Source organism: Salvelinus namaycush, chromosome 27 (genome assembly GCF_016432855.1).
Source record: "Salvelinus namaycush isolate Seneca chromosome 27, SaNama_1.0, whole genome shotgun sequence".
In the NCBI taxonomy this organism is placed as follows: Eukaryota; Metazoa; Chordata; class Actinopteri; order Salmoniformes; family Salmonidae; genus Salvelinus; species Salvelinus namaycush.
In genome coordinates this window covers 32,315,121-32,334,919 of record NC_052333.1, presented here as the reverse complement: position 1 = coordinate 32,334,919, position 19,799 = coordinate 32,315,121, and the positions used below count along the sequence as shown (strand labels likewise).

Genomic DNA, 19,799 nt, shown 5'->3' with positions numbered 1-19,799 from the left:
ATAAACACGTGCACATACTCGTTCAGGTAGTCGAAATCCAACCACACTCATGCCCCCCCCCCCCCCATATACATGAGTCCAAATGTGATGTTATGCGTGTGTGAGCCAGTACCGGGGATGTACCGAGAGTATCAGGGAGATATTGTATGAGAGTGAGAGTGTTGGTGTGTGGGCGTAAATCCCCACCCACGAGTGTGTTTTCTATGAATGGTTGTGGTTTTCTGGGTGGTTCTATACTCTCAAGAAAAATGTACACACGTTGCATCAAGTCACTTGCCAGAGAAGAGTGTCTAACTGCCAGTGTCGGCTTAGTGTGAGCGCCAGAGGCCAGCTACGCAAACCCCCACGTCACCGTTTGAGCATGATGTTTCCAGATCACAGTGTGTGTGTGTGTGTGTGTGTATATGTTTGTGCCGTCTAATGCATTAATGTGTGAAATAATCAGCATTTTGCTTCAAAATCACTAACAGCTGCCAGAAGAGAATCAAGGACATCCAGCTCTCAGCAAAGGATAAGAGGGACTGTAGTATGATGCAGAATCCTATGATCTATGTTTAAGTTGAGCTAGTCTATGTCATCTGGTACTTAGCCAGTGGGCACAGAATCAGTGAGATAAGTCCATTGTGGAGTCAATTTAGGTTAGATTTGAGCGAGGACATTTGGAACGAACCAATGAACCGTAGTCAGAAGTAACTAATGCCTCTCAGCCATAGCTAGTGAATGGTCCTTAGCCTATGGAGTCTATTGAAATGGTGAGTCAGTCAGGCGAGTCAGGGCCATCTAGGCAGCGCCTCGGGTAGATGGAGTGTGGCATGCAGAATCCTAATACCAAGCTTCTCACCTGTCGCTCCTCAATCTGCCGAGCCCTCGGCCTGTTAATGTGTCCATCACGGGACAGACAGCCCCGTTCGGTAAGTAGTGCTGGCGTTCTCTCTTACCGCTGCTTCCGATCTGACCTGCCTTCTCTAGCCAGATCTTCTTTTCTTTCATCCGTCTTTCTCGCCTTTCTTTCCTGTTTTCCTTACCTCCCTTTTGGAGGTTGCGTAGCATATTGGTTTTCTGCATTTCTGTTCGCTATGTAGCATGCTTAGTGCTTTGTAGAACAGAGGTAAGTGTTCTTGTGCCATGACGAAAGAGAAATAATGTGGGAATATACAAATAACAATAAAAAAGATGAATGCTATATCAAATCATATTATATCTATTGAAATATGCTTTTGTCACCGTAATTATTATGGCTCTTGGGTGAAGGGTTATTTTTTTTGCTGGATACTTATGGGCTATGGGTTCCTCAACAAAGTACTCAAACTGTTAAACAAAGTATGTAGGTAGAAGGAAGTTCAAATATTCACTTTATTTGTTTCTTTATCTTCAGAGCCAATCTGCCATTGGCGGAGTTATTGACCTGGGCACCATGGAAACCGTCCCAGTCTTCCAAGCTGCACAGCGTGGCCTCATAGACCTGGACACCTGCCATGTCTTATTGGAGGCCCAGCTCACCATGGGCGGGTTGTTTCAGCTTGACTCCCCTGTGAGCCTATCACTGGAAGAGGGCCTCAACTGTGGCATGATTGATAGTCACATCAGCCAATCCCTATCAGAGCTGGAGAGTGCCTTGCATCTTGTCGACCAGACAGAACAACTGGAGGGCCAGCTCCTCCCAGTGGCTGCAGCCATGGAGGCAGGCCTTATCAAAGAGGAGGTGGGGCTGCGTATCCTGGAGCTGCAGATAAACACAGGAGGCCTGAGGGAGTTAGGAGAAGGTAGACTAACCTTGAATAGTGCCGGAGAGATGGGCCTGCTGACCCCAAGGGTCTACACCAAGCTCGGGTCACGGGTCAATCGGCGGGAGCTTATTGACCCCAACACAGCTGATAAACTGAATCTGGACGAACTGCGGCAGCGCTGCATCCTCAGCGATGACACCGGCTTGTATCTGCTGCCAGTGAAACAGCAGCCAGGAGGCACAGTCTGTCTCCGATCTGGCAGGAAGGTCGGGATCTTCCGTGCCGTCCAAGAGGGACTGATTGACAGGCAAGTAACAGTGAGATTACTGGAGGCCCAGCTGTTTGCTGGTGGCATCTCTGACCCCCGTTCTGGGCATCTTCTGACTGTGAACGAGGCTGTGCGTCACAATCTGATGGACCAGGACCTGGCCTGTGCCATGCTGACCCGCCAGCTGCAGAGTGGTGGGATACTAGACCCTGTAACTGGGGATCGCCTAGGGGTGGATGAAGCCATCCAGACGGACCTGCTCTCACCTCATCTGGCATTGCTGGTGCTCGAGTCCCTCTGGGCTTTCATGGGGATGCTCTGGCCTGAGTCAGGGGAGCTGCTGCCCATTGCAGAGGCTCTACAACAAGGGGTAATCTCGGAAGAACTAGCTTGGAACATCCTGAGACAACGCCATGCGATAGGTGCCCTCTACCTTCCGGAAACCCCCAAGGTTGTGTCCCTGAATCAGGCTAAGGAGGTCCTTGAACCCAAAGTGGCTGAGATTCTGAAGGAGATTCAGATCCCCGATGTGCTGCACAATATGAACCAGTCAGGTTCCCCAAAACTGAATCGCCTAATCTGGGGCTCCACTGGCACATCCCATCCTCCCTCCTCGTCCCCTGCCTCTTCCCCAGGGCCCCACTGTGACCCCTCATTCCTGGAGAAAATGGCCCCTGAGGAGCAAGCACATCACCGCCTGCTTTTCCATTTAATGACCCACAGCTATGTGGATGCCCATTCTGGCCAGCGCTTAGTGTTGCTCGAGCCTGAGCTGGTGGAACTTGTCAAGGCTGCTGCAGGTCTGATCAAGGTGGATCCAATACCTGGAGTGGTTGAGGAAGGGTTGAGTTTGACAACAGAAAGACAGGAGTGTATGGAAGTGGTGCCAGATGTAAGTTTGCCGGATACTCTGCAGACAAGGGAAATTGGAAAGGTCCAAGAAAAGAGTGCAATATTCAGCTTGCCTGAAAAATATATTTATTCCAGAAAGATGGTAGAAGAAGCTGATAATGAAGGATGGGATGGTACACCTGACACATTGCAGGCTAATCAAACTGGAATAAAGGAGATGGGGCAGGTAGACCTTGACTCAACCATGAGAATAAGTGAGGAGGTCGATGGAGGTGTACATGGAGAAGTAAAAGGTGAAAAGGATGAAATGGTTAGTTTTGAAAGTGCCCCGCCCTCAGCTGGACTACCGGAAAAGCAATTAATTACAGACTCGTATGAAGATGGGCTGGTAGAGATGGAATCAGAGGGCGCAAGAAAGAGTGGTCACAGAAAGGCGAAGGAGAAGGACTCCCTCGTGGAAGACAGTACACTTGTAGAAGCCTTAGAAATGTACTCGACACCGGTAAAGCCAGAGACTTTGATGCCAAACCAATTTTTCAAAGAACCTGATATCTCCCCATCAGAGACAAATGAAAAGGAGGGTGTGCCTGTGAGTGTTGGAGTTAAGTATGCTATGAAGGATACTCAGAGGGTCACAGAGAAGACCCAACCCCATGTTATGAGATTAGAGGCAGCAGCGGTGAAGAGTGAGGAGGATGTTGAGCTGGAAAGGTTGGCCTCGGAGCTTCAGCAAGGGGGTCTACTGACTGAAGGAGGGCGGCGGCTTCTCCCGGACGAAGCCGTGGCTCAGGGGGTCCTCCCTGGACACACTGCAGTCAAGCTGATGGCCAAGGCAGGACTTTTTGGAGGTTTCCTGGATGTCAGTGTGTGCGAATCCCTGAGCATGGAGGATGTGATGCAGGAGGGTCTGCTTGATGAAGACCTGATGTGGAGTGTGCTGAAATCAGAGAAGACCCTGGCAGGGGTAGTGGATGTAGAGAAGGGGAAGATTTGTACCCTGAAGGATGCTGCTCGGGCAGGCCTGATAGACTCCAACACAGCTGCTCGGCTCCTGGAGGCCCAGGTGGTCTCAGGGGGAGTGGTTGACCTGCGAAGAGACAAAAAAGTATCTGTTACCCTGGCAGCCAACCTTGGGCTGATAGAGGAAGACCAAAGAGAGAAGCTATTTGCGTTGGAGAAGTCATACTGTGGAAAAGGCTCAGACCCAGATGCATCTCTCACCAAAGCAACATTGCAGCTGCAAATTAATGGGGTTGTAGATCCCAAAACTAAGTCACCTGTTCCCCTAAAGCAGGCCCTTGAAAGAGGTTTGCTTGGGCAGGAGGAAGTCTATCAAGCCTTGTCCCAGCAAGTGGCGGAGGGTGGCATCGTGCACCACAACTCTGGAGTTAGACTGTCAGTTACTGATGCTTTGCAGCGAGGTCTGGTAGACTGTGCCATATCCCCAAAACTGTGGGAGTTAGAGAGGGCATGTCAGGGGGAGGTAGGCCTCTCTTCAAACCCAGATGCTGCCCTCCTCCAGGCATCCACAGGTTCCATTTTGGACCCTGATTTAAAGTGTAGACTTACATTGACAGAGGCTGTCTCTGATGGTCTGCTCAATGAGAGCATTGCCAAGAAAGCAATGGTTTCTCCAGGTGTAACAGAAGGTGTTTTGGATCCACAAAGTGCCCAAATTGTGCCTTACTCAGACCTTGTTAAACAAGGCAAGATTGACATTAAGAGTGGAAAGCGCTTCTTGGAAGTGAAGCCTTTCAAGGGAATCCAGGATAAGCAAACAGGTGAAATCCTGAACCTAGCTAAAGCAATTGTATCTCAACAAGTTGATCCTGTCCCAGCACTCAGAATGTTGCAAAGCCAGGCAGACACTGGAGGGATTATTGATATTTCCAATGGAGCTAGGCTCCCTCTGCCTAAAGCCTCTAAGAAAGGGCTGGTGGGAGAACATATGGCCAGGCTCATTGCCACCAACCAGGTTCTGAAAGGGGGCTTGCTTGACCCTTCCACTGGGCAGAGAGTCTCAAGCCTGAATAACGCTGTCAAAGATGGGCTTATATCCAGAGAAATGGCTGCAGAGCTCCAGGACAACCTGGGCTCCATGGAAGTAGAATGTGACGATGAGGATAGTTCAACACCCGTTGCCTCTTCAAGTAGTCCTGCAGTCACATTATCAATATCCAGTCCAGACAGCCAAACCAAAATAATTATCGAAAGCTCTGAAGTGATTTCTCCAACCCTACATCCAGAAGAGTCAGAAAAAAGGTACAACCTTTTGATGATCGCAGACGACATTGCGAAGACTCTAGAAGCTGGAACATTCACGCAGTCAGGAGCTATGCAACACCATGGCTCTGTTTACATTGAAGAAGAGATGGAAGAGGAACAGGTCTCAATAGCCGGGAAGCCATTGGAAATTGAGTCAAACCAGTCAATCAATTTGTTGGCTCAGTTTACAGTCAATGCAGAGAAAAGGCTTCAGCAGGCCCTTCAGGAGATGGAGACGCCGCAAGATGTTACTGTTAGAACACCAGAACAGGATAACAAAAATGCATCTAGATCAGTTGGTGGAAGTAGTTCAATCATGCTGCAGGGGCAGTCTGCTATGGGGAAAGAACCACGGATGGATTCGACAGTGGCCATTGGCAGAGAAAGTAGAGACCAAGAGGGCAGCATAGACATGTCTACCCTAGTTCAGAGAGATGAAGGGAAGACACACGTGGTAGAAGACAGTACTGAGAGAGTGGCGGAGCAAGGTAGAATGGAGGTTGAGCGGGATACAAAGATTGAGGCCAGAGAGAGCGATGATCTTGGACATGCATCACCCAATTCTAAGGAGGCCGAAGGTAAGAGCAAAAAGAAGAGGAAGAATAAGAAGAAAGGAAAAGGGAAGGAGGTCGATACTGAGCAAAGACCCTCAGAAAAAGCTGATATACAGAAAACGGAAAACAAAGACCAGAATGCACATTCAGAGGGTAAAGGTCATAATTGTAAGGATAAGGGTGCTGAGTCCACTAGAGGTTATGTTACCCTACAGGAGAAAGAGGAGTCACCCGTGCAAGATGTTCAATCTGCACTCAAAGGTGCTAAGGTACAGACTGTTGAGAGGTTCGACGATCCAAAGGATATTGGCAAAGTAAGGGAAGGTTCTACAGTTCTACCAGGAGCCATAGAAGATGCTCTTGAGGTAGAGAGAGAGGGTACAGAGAACAAGGTCTTCTTGGTTCAAAGACAGGTAGAGAAGAACAAAACACCAAAGGTATCTAAAGCATCAGAGAAGGTTGAACCTGTGACAGAAGAGATACCATCCATCCATGATCAAGCAGATTCTGAAGTGGCACTAGCGAAGGCTGTTCTCGAAAGCTTAGACAAAAAGTCTAAGATACCCATCGGAGCAGAAAAGGTTGAACCAGCGACAGAGGAGAGATCATCCGTCCACAATAGAGTTTCTAAGGATGAGCAAAAGTGGGAGGTGGAGCAGATTGTGGAAAAGAGTGATACAGATGGGGTGGAGACAGTTTCTCAACAGACTGGACAGCAGGAGCATAAGGATAGGAAAGAGGTGGAATTCACTCTGAAAACCACCCGAGTAGCCAATGATAAAGAGGCCCTTTTACTGAAGGCAAAAGAGAGTATTCTGAGGAAGGTGTTAGGGCGTGGTGTCAGTGAGAAGCAAGCTGCAGAGGAGCTAGTGGCACTGCGTCAGGTAGTGGGGAAGAAAGAGAGTTTGGTGACATCTGAAGAGGATCTTAAGACTGTGGGGAGTCCTGAGGTTTCACCAGAAGAGAGGGAGGGTAAGGGAATTGACAAGAAGGAAGAAGGAGAAAGAGAGAACGTTGTGCCTGACCATTCTACAATAACTGTAGCAGCAGAGGAAGTGACAAAGGCTTTAGAAGTAGAGAAAGAGAAAGTTCTATCAGAACAGTCTAAAAGAGAAGAGAAAGGGGAGAAGGTTGTGTTAGACCAGATTGAAGAAGGAAAGGAGGATACATCTCTAACAGACCAGCTTAAAGAGACCAAGTCGGGAAAGAAAAATAAAAAGAACAAAAAGTCGAAGATGCATAAAGTGGCAGAAAAAGTTGAACCTGCGACAGAGGAGAAGCCGTCCATCCACAATAGAGCAGATTTGACACCGGCTGATGTTGACAGCTCAGCCTCTGGGGAAGAGCAGAAGATTGAGAAGCAGCAAGACAGTCAATCAGACAGTGATGTAACAAGGGTGGCAAGTGGTGACGAGCTGAACAAAATGGCTGCCTTTACTAAGAGTCCTAGTGGAGTTGACACCAATCAACGAAGATCAACCCACACCACTGCACCATACCAAGTCGATGTACATCTTGAGGAGAAAACTGAGGAGGACATTTCTTTGGGGAGAGAAACTGATCCGCATGGCAAAGAAATTGAACAATTTAGGATTGGTACACCTGAGAAAGATGTCCACCCAGACACCCATCGTGTTATTGACATTGTGGATGCCTCTCCTGAAGCCCTTGTATCCATGTCGGGCGCCCATCTGGTCAAGGCCTCTGTGGCACCTGCTACCCAGCCGGCTAAAACCACTGGCAAAATGAAGAAAAAGAAAAAGAAACACCTGCAGGAGCAGAAACTTGACAGTCCCACTGAAACTGAGTCTAAAGAGGAAAAGTACCTTGAGTCCACAGAATCAGGACAGTTCTGGTCTGTTGAGAACCCACAGGCTGATGAGATTGTTGAATCTGATAAAACAGAAGTACCCGATTCTGATACAACTGACAGCTGGAAGGAGGATGGAGAAATCCAAGAATTGGAGATAACGAAAGAGAAAAGCCCAGCTAAGAAGGGAAAGGTAAGCAATCGATGCATTTAGTAGGTGAAATGCAAATTGTCTCTACTTGTTCATACATTATCTGTATTGTGTAACCCAATAATAAGCTGTCAAATATCCATGTTTCTGTTTATTGGAAAAATGCCATTCAGACTGATGCTCATGTGACATTCCCTTTCCATTAGTCCTCGTTGCTCCGCCAGGAATGCCTGGAACGTGACCAGCAAATTGTGGCTCTGCTCTCTATGGTGAGACACATCGAGGTTCGCGTCAAGCAGCAGCAGCAACAGTCGATTGGTCGCAGCCTCATTGCTCTTGATGACATCATCAAACAAACAGATGTAAGAGATTTGGTACCTGTTGAAAATGAATGATCTAGGATGTTACCACAATTGAAATCTTAGGTTTCAAATTTGACTAAACGCTCTATTATCTCAGACCTTGGATCTAGAACTTCGGGATTTAGAACCCCAGGTCAACAAGGCAGTGGATGCTGCTGGGCAGTTGCTGGAGCCCCGCCCACCGGAAGTCCCACCTCAGCTACTATTGGCCTTGGAGAAGGATGGCCGAAGCTTAGCTCGAGGTTACGAGGCTGCCAGAGGGTTCTCTGAAAACATCCTGCAGGGGCTGCGCGCACACAGAGACGCATATACGGTAATGGTATATAGAAGAGTATAGTGCCCTCAAACTCAACTCTGGACCTCAAAGCTAGTTCCACTGCATTTTTACATTGTACCCCTCTAATCAAGGATTTATTTAGACCTGGGGCACCAGGTGTGTGCAATTAATTATCAGGTAGAACAGAAAACCAGCAGGCTCCGGACCTCGTAGGGTAAGAGTTGAATACCCCTGGTATAGTAGATTGATATATGAAATCTGTGTGTGTTTGGTGTTTAATCCATTATTGTCACCCTTTGCTAATCAGTGCTGTTTGTTTCTCTCTCTCAGGAGGCATTGACTGGAGAACAGAAGTCACTTGGAGGGCGAGTAGAGGATCTTCTTTCCTGGCTGAAGGAGACTGAGGCACACATTACAGGAATGGATGGGCAAATCCAGGGCGAGACTCCTGCTCAGCTCACACAACAGCTCCAGCTGTGCAAGGTTAGCACACTCACCCCATACTTCAAGTTTTATATTGTACCCTCTTCTTGTGCACTTTCAAGTGTCCAATTACTGACCTTTGTTGGGATTCAGCCTACACTTTGCTTCATGTCCAGCTATTCCTCAGTTCATTCTCTACTTTCCTCTTTCTCCCTCAGGAGTTGCAGTCGTCTCTCTCGGCCCGCTCCAATGACGTCAACACGGTGGCCTTTGACATCCAGGTGTTCATCTCGGAGCGGGCTCAGGACCTGGCTCCCGAACAGAGCAGGCACCTCCTGGGGCAGCTGCAACAGCTCCAGAGGGGCTTCCACCGAGCCGCTGGCCAAGCCCACGCCAAGACCGACGCCCTCGCCGCCCAGAGAGAGAGGGAGGAGGAGAGGCAGCGCAGATGTGAAGAAAAAGAAGAAGAAGAGAAGGAGAGAGAAAGAGAGAGAGAGAGTGCAAGGGAGAGAGAGGTTTGCAAACCGCTGGCTATGTTGCCACAGTCCCATTGGAGTGGTGGAATGCACGTTTAAAATACTCACAAATACATTTTCAATACATTCAATCATCAGTAATAGCATACTTTACCATATAACTTTTGTGGTCATGCTATCTATCACTGTTTAAATTCTCACTTTTTATCACATATGTTTTGTAACTGGCAAACTCAAATACATATTATTAATAATATCCATCAAGGCAAATATTCTGTACTAACTTTGCAAACTCACCATCACAACCACCCATACGCCTAAATGAGGTTTACATCAGATTGGCAAACAAGCGCTGCTGCGGAAGTTAAGACATAGTATAGTGACTGATGTTACGACTCGCACCACAGGCTTCTATGCCAAACGTGTTTTGTCCTCTGCATGTGTCCCTGTATAACACCTGTGTGAAATAACATGTCTGCCTTGCTCTTCCAGATTGCCACAGAAGGAAATACGCTTGTGCCTCCACGGAGAAGGCTAGAGAGATTTCAGTCAGAGAAGCCTTGCTGTGGCTTGAGCGCCTTCCTTTTTTCCTCTCCCCTGTTGTACGATACGGGGAGAAAGGAACAAATAGCATATGAGGACACCATTTGTTTGTTTGTCTTTGTGTATTGTTGTTTTGGCTTGACTGACCTGTTGATGATGCTGCTGTTTCTATATCTGAATCTGTCTGTCTGTGAATCTGGACACATCCTGCTCAAAGTCTGGCAAAGTGTGCACAGATGACATTAAAAGGGTTTAGAAACAAGGAAGTGTGCACTTAACGGAAGTGTGAATGGGTGGTGAAGAGAAGTGTAAAAATATCTGGGTTTTGTGTGCTTCTGCTTAGCTGAGTGGAAAACGACAATAGGGGTCTGATTCATTGTTATGGACTGACCACTGTTTATAAGCAAAACGGGCAATATTACTTTTCTCACACTTTCTTTTTGCTTGCATTTCTCCTTTTCCCTCCATCCATCTCTCTTTCGACCTTCATATGTGGCTCTCAGGTGGTGCAGCAGGAGAAGGCAGAATGCTCACAAAAATTGGAAGGCCTCACGATGTGGTTGGCTGGAGCGGCCAGCATGCTGGCCAATCAAAGAGCGGGAGCAGAGTCAGGTGATGTGAATGTGCTGCAGCAGAAACAGAGGGAGTTAAAGGTGAGAAACTCAGATTTTCACCTCCATGTCTCAAGTAGGAGATAACCCACACATTGTTTAGTTGCTCCCGGACCTCTAATGTAGCCAGGTTTCAACCATGCTAGGTCTCTGAGGATCCACAGTTATAGGAACTAGACGACATTAAAACTGTCGGAGCGTCTTAACGGGTTCTCCTTTCTCTACACATGCAATTTTGTATACTCTGCTCCAGAGAAATATGCTACACTACCTGTAACCCCTCTATATCTGACCCTCTCCATCTCTCTCCCCCTCCCCCAGGAAGTACAGAAGGACCTGCTGACCAGAGGCGAGGGCGTGGCGGAGACCATCCGCTCGGTGGAGGAGTTCCTGGCGGAGCACGGTGACAGCCTGAGTCCAGAGGAGAGGGCCAACCTCCAGGGGGCACTGTCCCGTATGAAGGAGCAGTACAGTGCACTGACCGACACGGCCCAGTCCTCCCTGGTCCAGCTGGACACGGCCATCAGCACCACCGTCCAACAGAACACACAGAGGGTAAGGGTTTCGACGATTTGTTTAATTTGTATCTTTATGGGTACTGTTTTGATTACTGAAAAAAATACTACAGAAATAGCTACAGTATGGCAATTAACCCAGAGGAAAAGCGCTTGCCTTTGTGTTTCTGTGTCAATTATGGTGAAGGGCCTTTCATTCCCTGACTGCATTTTAATTGGTAGAAATATACACTCACCCTGATCTGTGCTGTTTGGTCTTGTTCTAATATTTCCCCTGTGTTTTCTTCCCCTGTAGGCGAAGGCAGTAGAGGAGCTGCAGGAGACACGGGGCCAGATCGACTCGCTGCTAGAGGAGCTCTCCTCGCTCGACCAGCCTGGGGTGACCGTTACTGACCACCTCTCCTCGTCCTCCTCCACATCGCCAGAGGGAGGTCTACAATCACACAGCGACATGCTCCAGGTCAGACATTCTCCTCGCTCCTTGTTTATTTACGAAAGTCATTTTGTTCTTGTTGTTGTGGTATACAATGTGTATAAATGTGTTCAGAATTAAACATAATACTGCAGAAAAGGCCTCTAAAATGGCCTTTTTAGGTGCTTGGCACAGGTTATTGAATGGTAGTCAGTGTGCTTCCCAATAAACTAAGGTTCCTCTCCTAATCTCCTTTCCAGTTAAGACGGGGTCCGCACAAGGTGCTTGAGGTGCTTAGAGTACCTGAATTTGGTACTCTGAAATTCAAGTACTGGAATACCTTGAAAATCAGACCTTTTCTCAAATTGGTACTTGAAAAGTACTTTAAAGTAAAATGAGAGGAGAACAGATATTGATCAAATATATTTATGAGAAATATTAGAAATTCATTTCCTCACGTGTTTCGCGCTGTGGTTGCCAGGCGAGCTCGCTCATTCCACCCACACTGCCACTCAGCCAGGCAGGTACAGAACTGACTAGGCACCGCCAAACGTCACATCGATAGTTAAAATGCCAGGCAAATGTAGATTCAAATCTGCCTTTATTTAACCAGATGGGCCAGTTGAGAACAAGTTCTCATTTACAACTGCGACCTGGCCAAGATAAAGCAAAGCAGTGCGACAAAAACAACAGAGTTAAACAAACAAACGTACAGTCAATAACACAATAGAGAAATCTATGCACAGTGTGTGCAAAGGTAGAAGATTAGGGAGGTAAGGCAATAAATAGGCCATAGTGGCGAAATAATTACAATTTAGCATTAACACTGGAGTGATTGATGTGCAGAAGATGTGCAAGTAGAGATACTGGGGTGCAAAAGAGCAAGAGGGTAAGTAATAATATGGGGATGAGGTAGTTGGGTGTGCTATTTACAGATTGGCTGTGTACAGGTACAGTGATCGGTAAGCTGCTCTGACAGCTGATGCTTAAAGATAGAGGGGGAGATCTCCAGCTTCAGTGATTTTTGCAATTCGTTCCAGTCATTGGCAGCAGAGAACTGGAAGGAAAGGCGTCCAAAGCAGGTGTTGGCTTTGGGGATGACCAGTGAAATATACCTGCTGGAGCGCGTGTGTGCATATGGAACATTTCTGGTATATTTTATTTTGGCTCATGAAACATGGGACCAACACTTTACATTTTGCGTTTTTTATATTTTTGTTTAGTATAGTTTATCCACGTTTTTTTACCACTACATCACTGGACCCAACCAACCCACACCATGTAAGGTGCAAAAAATGCGTCAGACTTTGGCATTGCGAACATGGCTGAATCGGCGCTGAAGAAGGGGGAAAGACACAACGCTGCACCCTGCGCTGGCGCCGCTTCTACATTGACTTTTTTTCTGCAACAACCTCCAGACCTTTTTTGCCAATCGCCTCATTTGCGGGGTGCTCTGCGATATTCCGTTTTATCATGCGGCAGCCGTGATCATGCCGTCCTGGTGACCGTTCACGTGCCGTTTTCCTCACACCCGCCTCACCAGTAGGCATGTTCCAAAGCTCTGCACATCACTACTCAAATTACGAAATCATCAGTACTGACTTACCACTCATGTATGTAGTAAATAAGTAATGAAACAAAGTATTGAGTAGAACTTGTAAGATAGTGATAAATAACATTTAACTTTTTTTTTCTCATGAGGTTGTGGCGATATACTGCCATCTGGTGGCGACTCGAAACAATTGCATAATATGACCTATTACAAATTTGATGGCCCTTGAAAATAAATATTAGTGCTAGAAAAAGTACTTGAATTTGACTTGCCACTGTCTGTACAAAGCCTGTTAAGTCTATTGAGATGAACCCTCACTAATGCTCACTGTGACCATATACGACCTTTGATCTTTGACCCCTCTACAGGCGGAGCTCCAGCAGCTCCAGGCACAACAGACCCAACTGATGCAGGTGTCCCAGAACGCTCGCTCCCTCCTGGACCAGCCCGACTCGGCCGTGTCAGCCGAGGAGAAACGCCGTCTGCGGGACCAGCTAGACCAGCTCCAGACCCAACACCAGGAAAAGCTGCGGGCCTGCCAGGAGAGGCTGAGGCGCTCCGAGGCCCTTAAGGACGATCTGGCCAAGTTCCTCCAGGAGCACGGAGGCCTGGGGACCTGGCTGGAACAGAGTGAGGGGGAGCTGTGTTCCCTTGGGGAAGGAGAGACGGACGCACAGGGCCTGAAGGGGAGACTGGAAGAGCACAAGAAGGTATATGTTGTTTTTTGGCTTTTCCAATACTAGTGTGGGTTAGAGAAAAGCTACATAGCATAGCCATAGAGAGATGATTTACATGAGCGAGATGCAAGCAAATAGGCTTACTGTAACAATAGTTCAGGGTTTATATTGGCAGTTGGTAGCAATATTCACTCCTACTGAGTCATGATACTCAAGATGCTATGTCTACTGTTTCAAACGTTGTAACTGAACACATTCTTGACTGTATCAAACTGACCTGGAACCTGTTGTCTTCCAGCTAGCGGAAGATGTGATCTGCCACAAGGCAGACCTGCGCTTTGTGTCCATCTCTGGTCAGAAGGTGCTGGACTCTGTCCAGGGGGCTCTGGAGAAGGTAGGAGGGTCTGACCCAGCCCTGGAGGAGACCAAGCAGCTGGTCACGGGCAAACTACAGGATGCCAACCACCGCTACACTGCGCTGCACACCAAGGTGGGTCTCGTATAGAGTAGGGGGACTGTATTCTTCATTATTACTGCGCTTTGTGTACCAATGCACTGGAGAGGTATATCCAAAAGGGCAGGGATTGTGTTGAAAGACGTGCTTTAGTCAGTTAAGGTCCCTTTGAAATATAAGCCTTGTTCATTATTTTACATAATTTTGTATATAGCTAATAATCAATCGATAACCATAAGTGGGCTGTAGAGATATTGGACGTTGATCTACTTTCATAGTAGAGATAGTGACCTGTTCATCTTCATCGATCTATGCCTACTGACTCTCCCCCCTGTCTTCCCTCTCCAGTCTTCAGATCTGGGCGGGCGTCTGTCGGGTCTGTTGGAGCGCTACCAGCAGTACCAGGACGAGGCTGTGTCGCTCCACACCTGGCTCAGCGCCCAGGAACAGAACCAGAGTATAGCCGGACCCAGCGGAGAGACAGACACACAGACACTACAGAACACACTGCGGGCCGTACAGGTGAGCATAGAAATACCGCCGGTCGATGGGGTATGCAAATATGCTGAATTATTTAATACAGTATATACATGTGACTGAAAGCGGAGACATCGGCATCTCACTCTTTGTGAAGAGGGGATGGAACACTGTTGTTTTCTATTCCCCGCACTTCAACATTTCTCCTCCTTTTCCACCCTTTTCTTTTTCTCCCCCCCTCTCCCTGTGTTCTGGTCAGCTGTTGCAGGATGAGCTGGCGGAGAGGTCAGTCCAGTTGGAGAAGGTGAGGAGGTCAGGCAGAGAGCTGGCCAACACACGGGAATCCCCCACTCTCAGAGCTGCTGAGATCACCAGCACTGCAGGTACGCTAGCTCACAACAATGTCTACTGTTTTGCCGTTCATAACCTTCTATATATCTCATCCACTCCCCCATATCAATGAATATCCTATTCCTCTATATCCTCAGAGATCATACAGGGGCTCTCCAGTAATGACCACTTACTGTCCTTAATACCCCCATTTCTGTTGACGTCTTTTTATATCCATCCACCGAAACAAATGATTCTGTATCGTAATGGGGAAAAGTAACTACACCGACACTCTCTCCTCTCCCCCTTCCTCTCTCTGAGCCAGATGGTCTAGAAAAGAGGTTCTGCTCTCTGTCTGAGTCCGTGTCGGAGCGGGCTGAGCAGCTCCAGACGTCCGTAGCCCAGTCGGTCAGTGTCCAGGAGGGGCTGAAGGGCCTGCTAGTCTGGCTGGACGGCCTGCTGCTGACCCCCGGGCCCATCCAACCTACCGCCCAGGCTGTCCAGGACGCCCTCACACAGAATCAGGTACCATAGTAGAAATACAGGGAGTCTACTATGGAACAGTCTGCAGCTATGATTTTTTTACATTTATCTCCTTTGAACACTTTTCCCTTCACATCTAATACACACCTCCACTGTCCACTTTGCAGTTGTGTTACATGAGCTTATTTTAACCAACTTCCCCTCTGTTCCAGAAACTACGCCAGGAGCTGTTATCCAGACAGGGAAGTGTGGAGGCCACCTGCGACTCTGTCTCCAAACTGCTCCAGAGCTCTGACGCCTCCACAGCCTCCGGGCTCCAGGCGTCACTAGAGAGCCTGACCCAGAGCTACGGCGCGGCACAGGCCAAGCAGGCCGAGAGGGAGGCTGAGCTCCGGGGGCTCCTACCCAAGCTGGAGAACTATGAGAGACTGAGTACAGACCTGCAGGGTTTCACTCAGACCTGCCTGAGAGCTCTGAGCCCCGCGGGACAGCCTGACCGCAGTATGGAGGACTACAGACAGACCATAGAGGTGAGGGGCGGGATGATAGATATCAGTGTTCCAGAACCATAGAGTTGAGGGGCGGGATGATAGATATCAGTGTTCCAGAACCATAGAGTTGAGGGGCGGGATGATAGATATCAGTGTTCCAGAACCATAGAGGTGAGGGGTGGGATGCTAGATATCAGTGTTCCAGAACCATAGAGGTGATGGGCGGGATGATAGATATCAGTGTTCCAGAACCATAGAGGTGAGGGGCGGGATGATAGATATCAGTGTTCCAGAACCATAGAGGTGAGGGGCGGGATGATAGATATCAGTGTTCCAGAACCATAGAGGTGAGGGGCGGGATGATAGATATCAGTGTTCCAGAACCATAGAGGTGAGGGGCGGGATGATAGATATCAGTGTTCCAGAACCATAGAGGTGAGGGGCGGGATGATAGATATCAGTGTTCCAGAACCATAGAGGTGAGGGGCGGGATGATAGATATCAGTGTTCCAGAACCATAGAGGTGAGGGGCGGGATGCTAGATATCAGTGTTCCAGAACCATAGAGGTGAGGGTGGGATGATAGATATCAGTGTTCCAGAACCATAGAGGTGAGGGGTGGGATGATAGATATCAGTGTTCCAGAACCATAGAGGTGAGGGGCGGGATGCTAGATATCAGTGTTCCAGAACCATAGAGGTGAGGGGCGGGATGCTAGATATCAGTGTTCCAGAACCATAGAGGTGAGGGGTGGGATGATAGATATCAGTGTTCCAGAACCATAGAGGTGAGGGGCGGGATGATAGATATCAGTGTTCCAGAACCATAGAGGTGAGGGGCGGGATGATAGATATCAGTGTTCCAGAACCATAGAGTTGAGGGGCGGGATGATAGATATCAGTGTTCCAGAACCATAGAGGTGAGGGGCGGGATGATAGATATCAGTGTTCCAGAACCATAGAGGTGAGGGGCGGGATGATAGATATCAGTGTTCCAGAACCATAGAGGTGAGGGGCGGGATGATAGATATCAGTGTTCCAGAACCATAGAGGTGAGGGGCGGGATGATAGATATCAGTGTTCCAGAACCATAGAGGTGAGGGGCGGGATGATAGATATCAGTGTTCCAGAACCATAGAGGTGAGGGGCGGGATGATAGATATCAGTGTTCCAGAACCATAGAGGTGAGGGGCGGGATGATAGATATCAGTGTTCCAGAACCATAGAGGTGAGGGGCGGGATGATAGATATCAGTGTTCCAGAACCATAGAGGTGAGGGGCGGGATGATAGATATCAGTGTTCCAGAACCATAGAGGTGAGGGGTGGGATGATAGATATCAGTGTTCCAGAACCATAGAGGTGAGGGGCGGGATGATAGATATCAGTGTTCCAGAACCATAGAGGTGAGGGGCGGGATGATAGATATCAGTGTTCCAGAACCAGAGGTGAGGGGCGGGATGATAGATATCAGTGTTCCAGAACCATAGAGGTGAGGGGCGGGATGATAGATATCAGTGTTCCAGAACCATAGAGGTGAGGGGCGGGATGATAGATATCAGTGTTCCAGAACCATAGAGGTGAGGGGCGGGATGATAGATATCAGTGTTCCAGAACCATAGAGGTGAGGGGCGGGATGATGGATATCAGTGTTCCAGAACCATAGAGGTGAGGGGCGGGATGATAGATATCAGTGTTCCAGAACCATAGAGGTGAGGGGCGGGATGATAGATATCAGTGTTCCAGAACCATAGAGGTGAGGGGCGGGATGATAGATATCAGTGTTCCAGAACCATAGAGGTGAGGGGCGGGATGATAGATATCAGTGTTCCAGAACCATAGAGGTGAGGGGCGGGATGATAGATATCAGTGTTCCAGAACCATAGAGGTGAGGGGTGGGATGCTAGATATCAGTGTTCCAGAACCATAGAGGTGAGGGGCGGGATGATAGATATCAGTGTTCCAGAACCATAGAGGTGAGGGGCGGGATGCTAGATATCAGTGTTCCAGAACCATAGAGGTGAGGGGCGGGATGATAGATATCAGTGTTCCAGAACCATAGAGGTGAGGGGTGGGATGCTAGATATCAGTGTTCCAGAACCATAGAGGTGAGGGGCGGGATGCTAGATATCAGTGTTCCAGAACCATAGAGGTGAGGGGTGGGATGATAGATATCAGTGTTCCAGAACCATAGAGGTGAGGGGTGGGATGATAGATATCAGTGTTCCAGAACCATAGAGGTGAGGGGCGGGATGATAGATATCAGTGTTCCAGAACCATAGAGTTGAGGGGCGGGATGATAGATATCAGTGTTCCAGAACCATAGAGGTGAGGGGCGGGATGATAGATATCAGTGTTCCAGAACCATAGAGGTGAGGGGCGGGATGATAGATATCAGTGTTCCAGAACCATAGAGGTGAGGGGCGGGATGATAGATATCAGTGTTCCAGAACCATAGAGTTGAGGGGCGGGATGATAGATATCAGTGTTCCAGAACCATAGAGGTGAGGGGTGGGATGCTAGATATCAGTGTTCCAGAACCATAGAGGTGATGGGCGGGATGATAGATATCAGTGTTCCAGAACCATAGAGGTGAGGGGTGGGATGATAGATATCAGTGTTCCAGAACCATAGAGGTGAGGGGCGGGATGATAGATATCAGTGTTCCAGAACCATAGAGTTGAGGGGCGGGATGATAGATATCAGTGTTCCAGAACCATAGAGGTGAGGGGTGGGATGCTAGATATCAGTGTTCCAGAACCATAGAGGTGATGGGCGGGATGATAGATATCAGTGTTCCAGAACCATAGAGGTGAGGGGCGGGATGATAGATATCAGTGTTCCAGAACCATAGAGGTGAGGGGCGGGATGATAGATATCAGTGTTCCAGAACCATAGAGGTGAGGGGCGGGATGATAGATATCAGTGTTCCAGAACCATAGAGGTGAGGGGCGGGATGCTAGATATCAGTGTTCCAGAACCATAGAGGTGAGGGGCGGGATGATAGATATCAGTGTTCCAGAACCATAGAGGTGAGGGGTGGGATGATAGATATCAGTGTTCCAGAACCATAGAGGTGAGGGGCGGGATGATAGATATCAGTGTTCCAGAACCATAGAGGTGAGGGGCGGGATGCTAGATATCAGTGTTCCAGAACCATAGAGGTGAGGGTGGGATGATAGATATCAGTGTTCCAGAACCATAGAGGTGAGGGGTGGGATGATAGATATCAGTGTTCCAGAACCATAGAGGTGAGGGGCGGGATGCTAGATATCAGTGTTCCAGAACCATAGAGGTGAGGGGCGGGATGCTAGATATCAGTGTTCCAGAACCATAGAGGTGAGGGGTGGGATGATAGATATCAGTGTTCCAGAACCATAGAGGTGAGGGGCGGGATGATAGATATCAGTGTTCCAGAACCATAGAGGTGAGGGGCGGGATGATAGATATCAGTGTTCCAGAACCATAGAGTTGAGGGGCGGGATGCTAGATATCAGTGTTCCAGAACCATAGAGGTGATGGGCGGGATGATAGATATCAGTGTTCCAGAACCATAGAGGTGAGGGGCGGGATGCTAGATATCAGTGTTCCAGAACCATAGAGGTGAGGGGCGGGATGATAGATATCAGTGTTCCAGAACCATAGAGTTGAGAAAGTAAAATATGTAGTACATTAGCCAAACACAGATTTTGAACAATTATTATATAACGATGCGTAGGCAGTACATTGTTCTTTTTATCCCCTGCGCTGTAGAAAATAAGAGTTTCTATGTCAAGGTAGTTTAAAAAATTTAAAAAAATACACTTTTGAAAAAAGTTTTGGTCTATCTATACAATTGAAAAGAAATTTGTATAGAGCTGCATTTATCATTAAAGATTCACAAAAATATGTAAAATAACTGAAAGTATAGAAATGAGTATTTTCACATTTTGTTCCGTTACAAAGTGGGATTTAAATTGTTTAATTGTGATTTTAAAAAATGTTGGTCATTGATTTACACAAAATACTCCATAATGTCAAAGTAGAAGAAAAAAAATCTACAGAATACAAAAATTCCAAAACATGCATCCTGTTTGCAACAAGGCACTAGGTA

At 47.9% G+C, this 19,799-nt stretch overlaps 1 protein-coding gene across 1 annotated transcript in view; it reads left to right on the top strand.

Moving 5' to 3' along the window:
* The window catches only part of LOC120022370 (microtubule-actin cross-linking factor 1-like), a 273,215-nt gene that overhangs the window by 170,458 nt on the left and 82,958 nt on the right, over positions 1 to 19,799 (top strand). The window contains exons 36-49 of the mRNA XM_038966262.1: positions 1,376 to 7,669; positions 7,834 to 7,989; positions 8,087 to 8,302; positions 8,597 to 8,749; positions 8,908 to 9,247; positions 10,057 to 10,361; positions 10,641 to 10,874; positions 11,130 to 11,294; positions 13,167 to 13,508; positions 13,774 to 13,965; positions 14,278 to 14,451; positions 14,666 to 14,789; positions 15,062 to 15,261; positions 15,432 to 15,749. Of these exons, the coding sequence (XP_038822190.1) occupies positions 1,376 to 7,669; positions 7,834 to 7,989; positions 8,087 to 8,302; positions 8,597 to 8,749; positions 8,908 to 9,247; positions 10,057 to 10,361; positions 10,641 to 10,874; positions 11,130 to 11,294; positions 13,167 to 13,508; positions 13,774 to 13,965; positions 14,278 to 14,451; positions 14,666 to 14,789; positions 15,062 to 15,261; positions 15,432 to 15,749 (9,213 nt within the window). The remainder of the gene's footprint in view (positions 1 to 1,375; positions 7,670 to 7,833; positions 7,990 to 8,086; positions 8,303 to 8,596; positions 8,750 to 8,907; positions 9,248 to 10,056; positions 10,362 to 10,640; positions 10,875 to 11,129; positions 11,295 to 13,166; positions 13,509 to 13,773; positions 13,966 to 14,277; positions 14,452 to 14,665; positions 14,790 to 15,061; positions 15,262 to 15,431; positions 15,750 to 19,799) is intronic.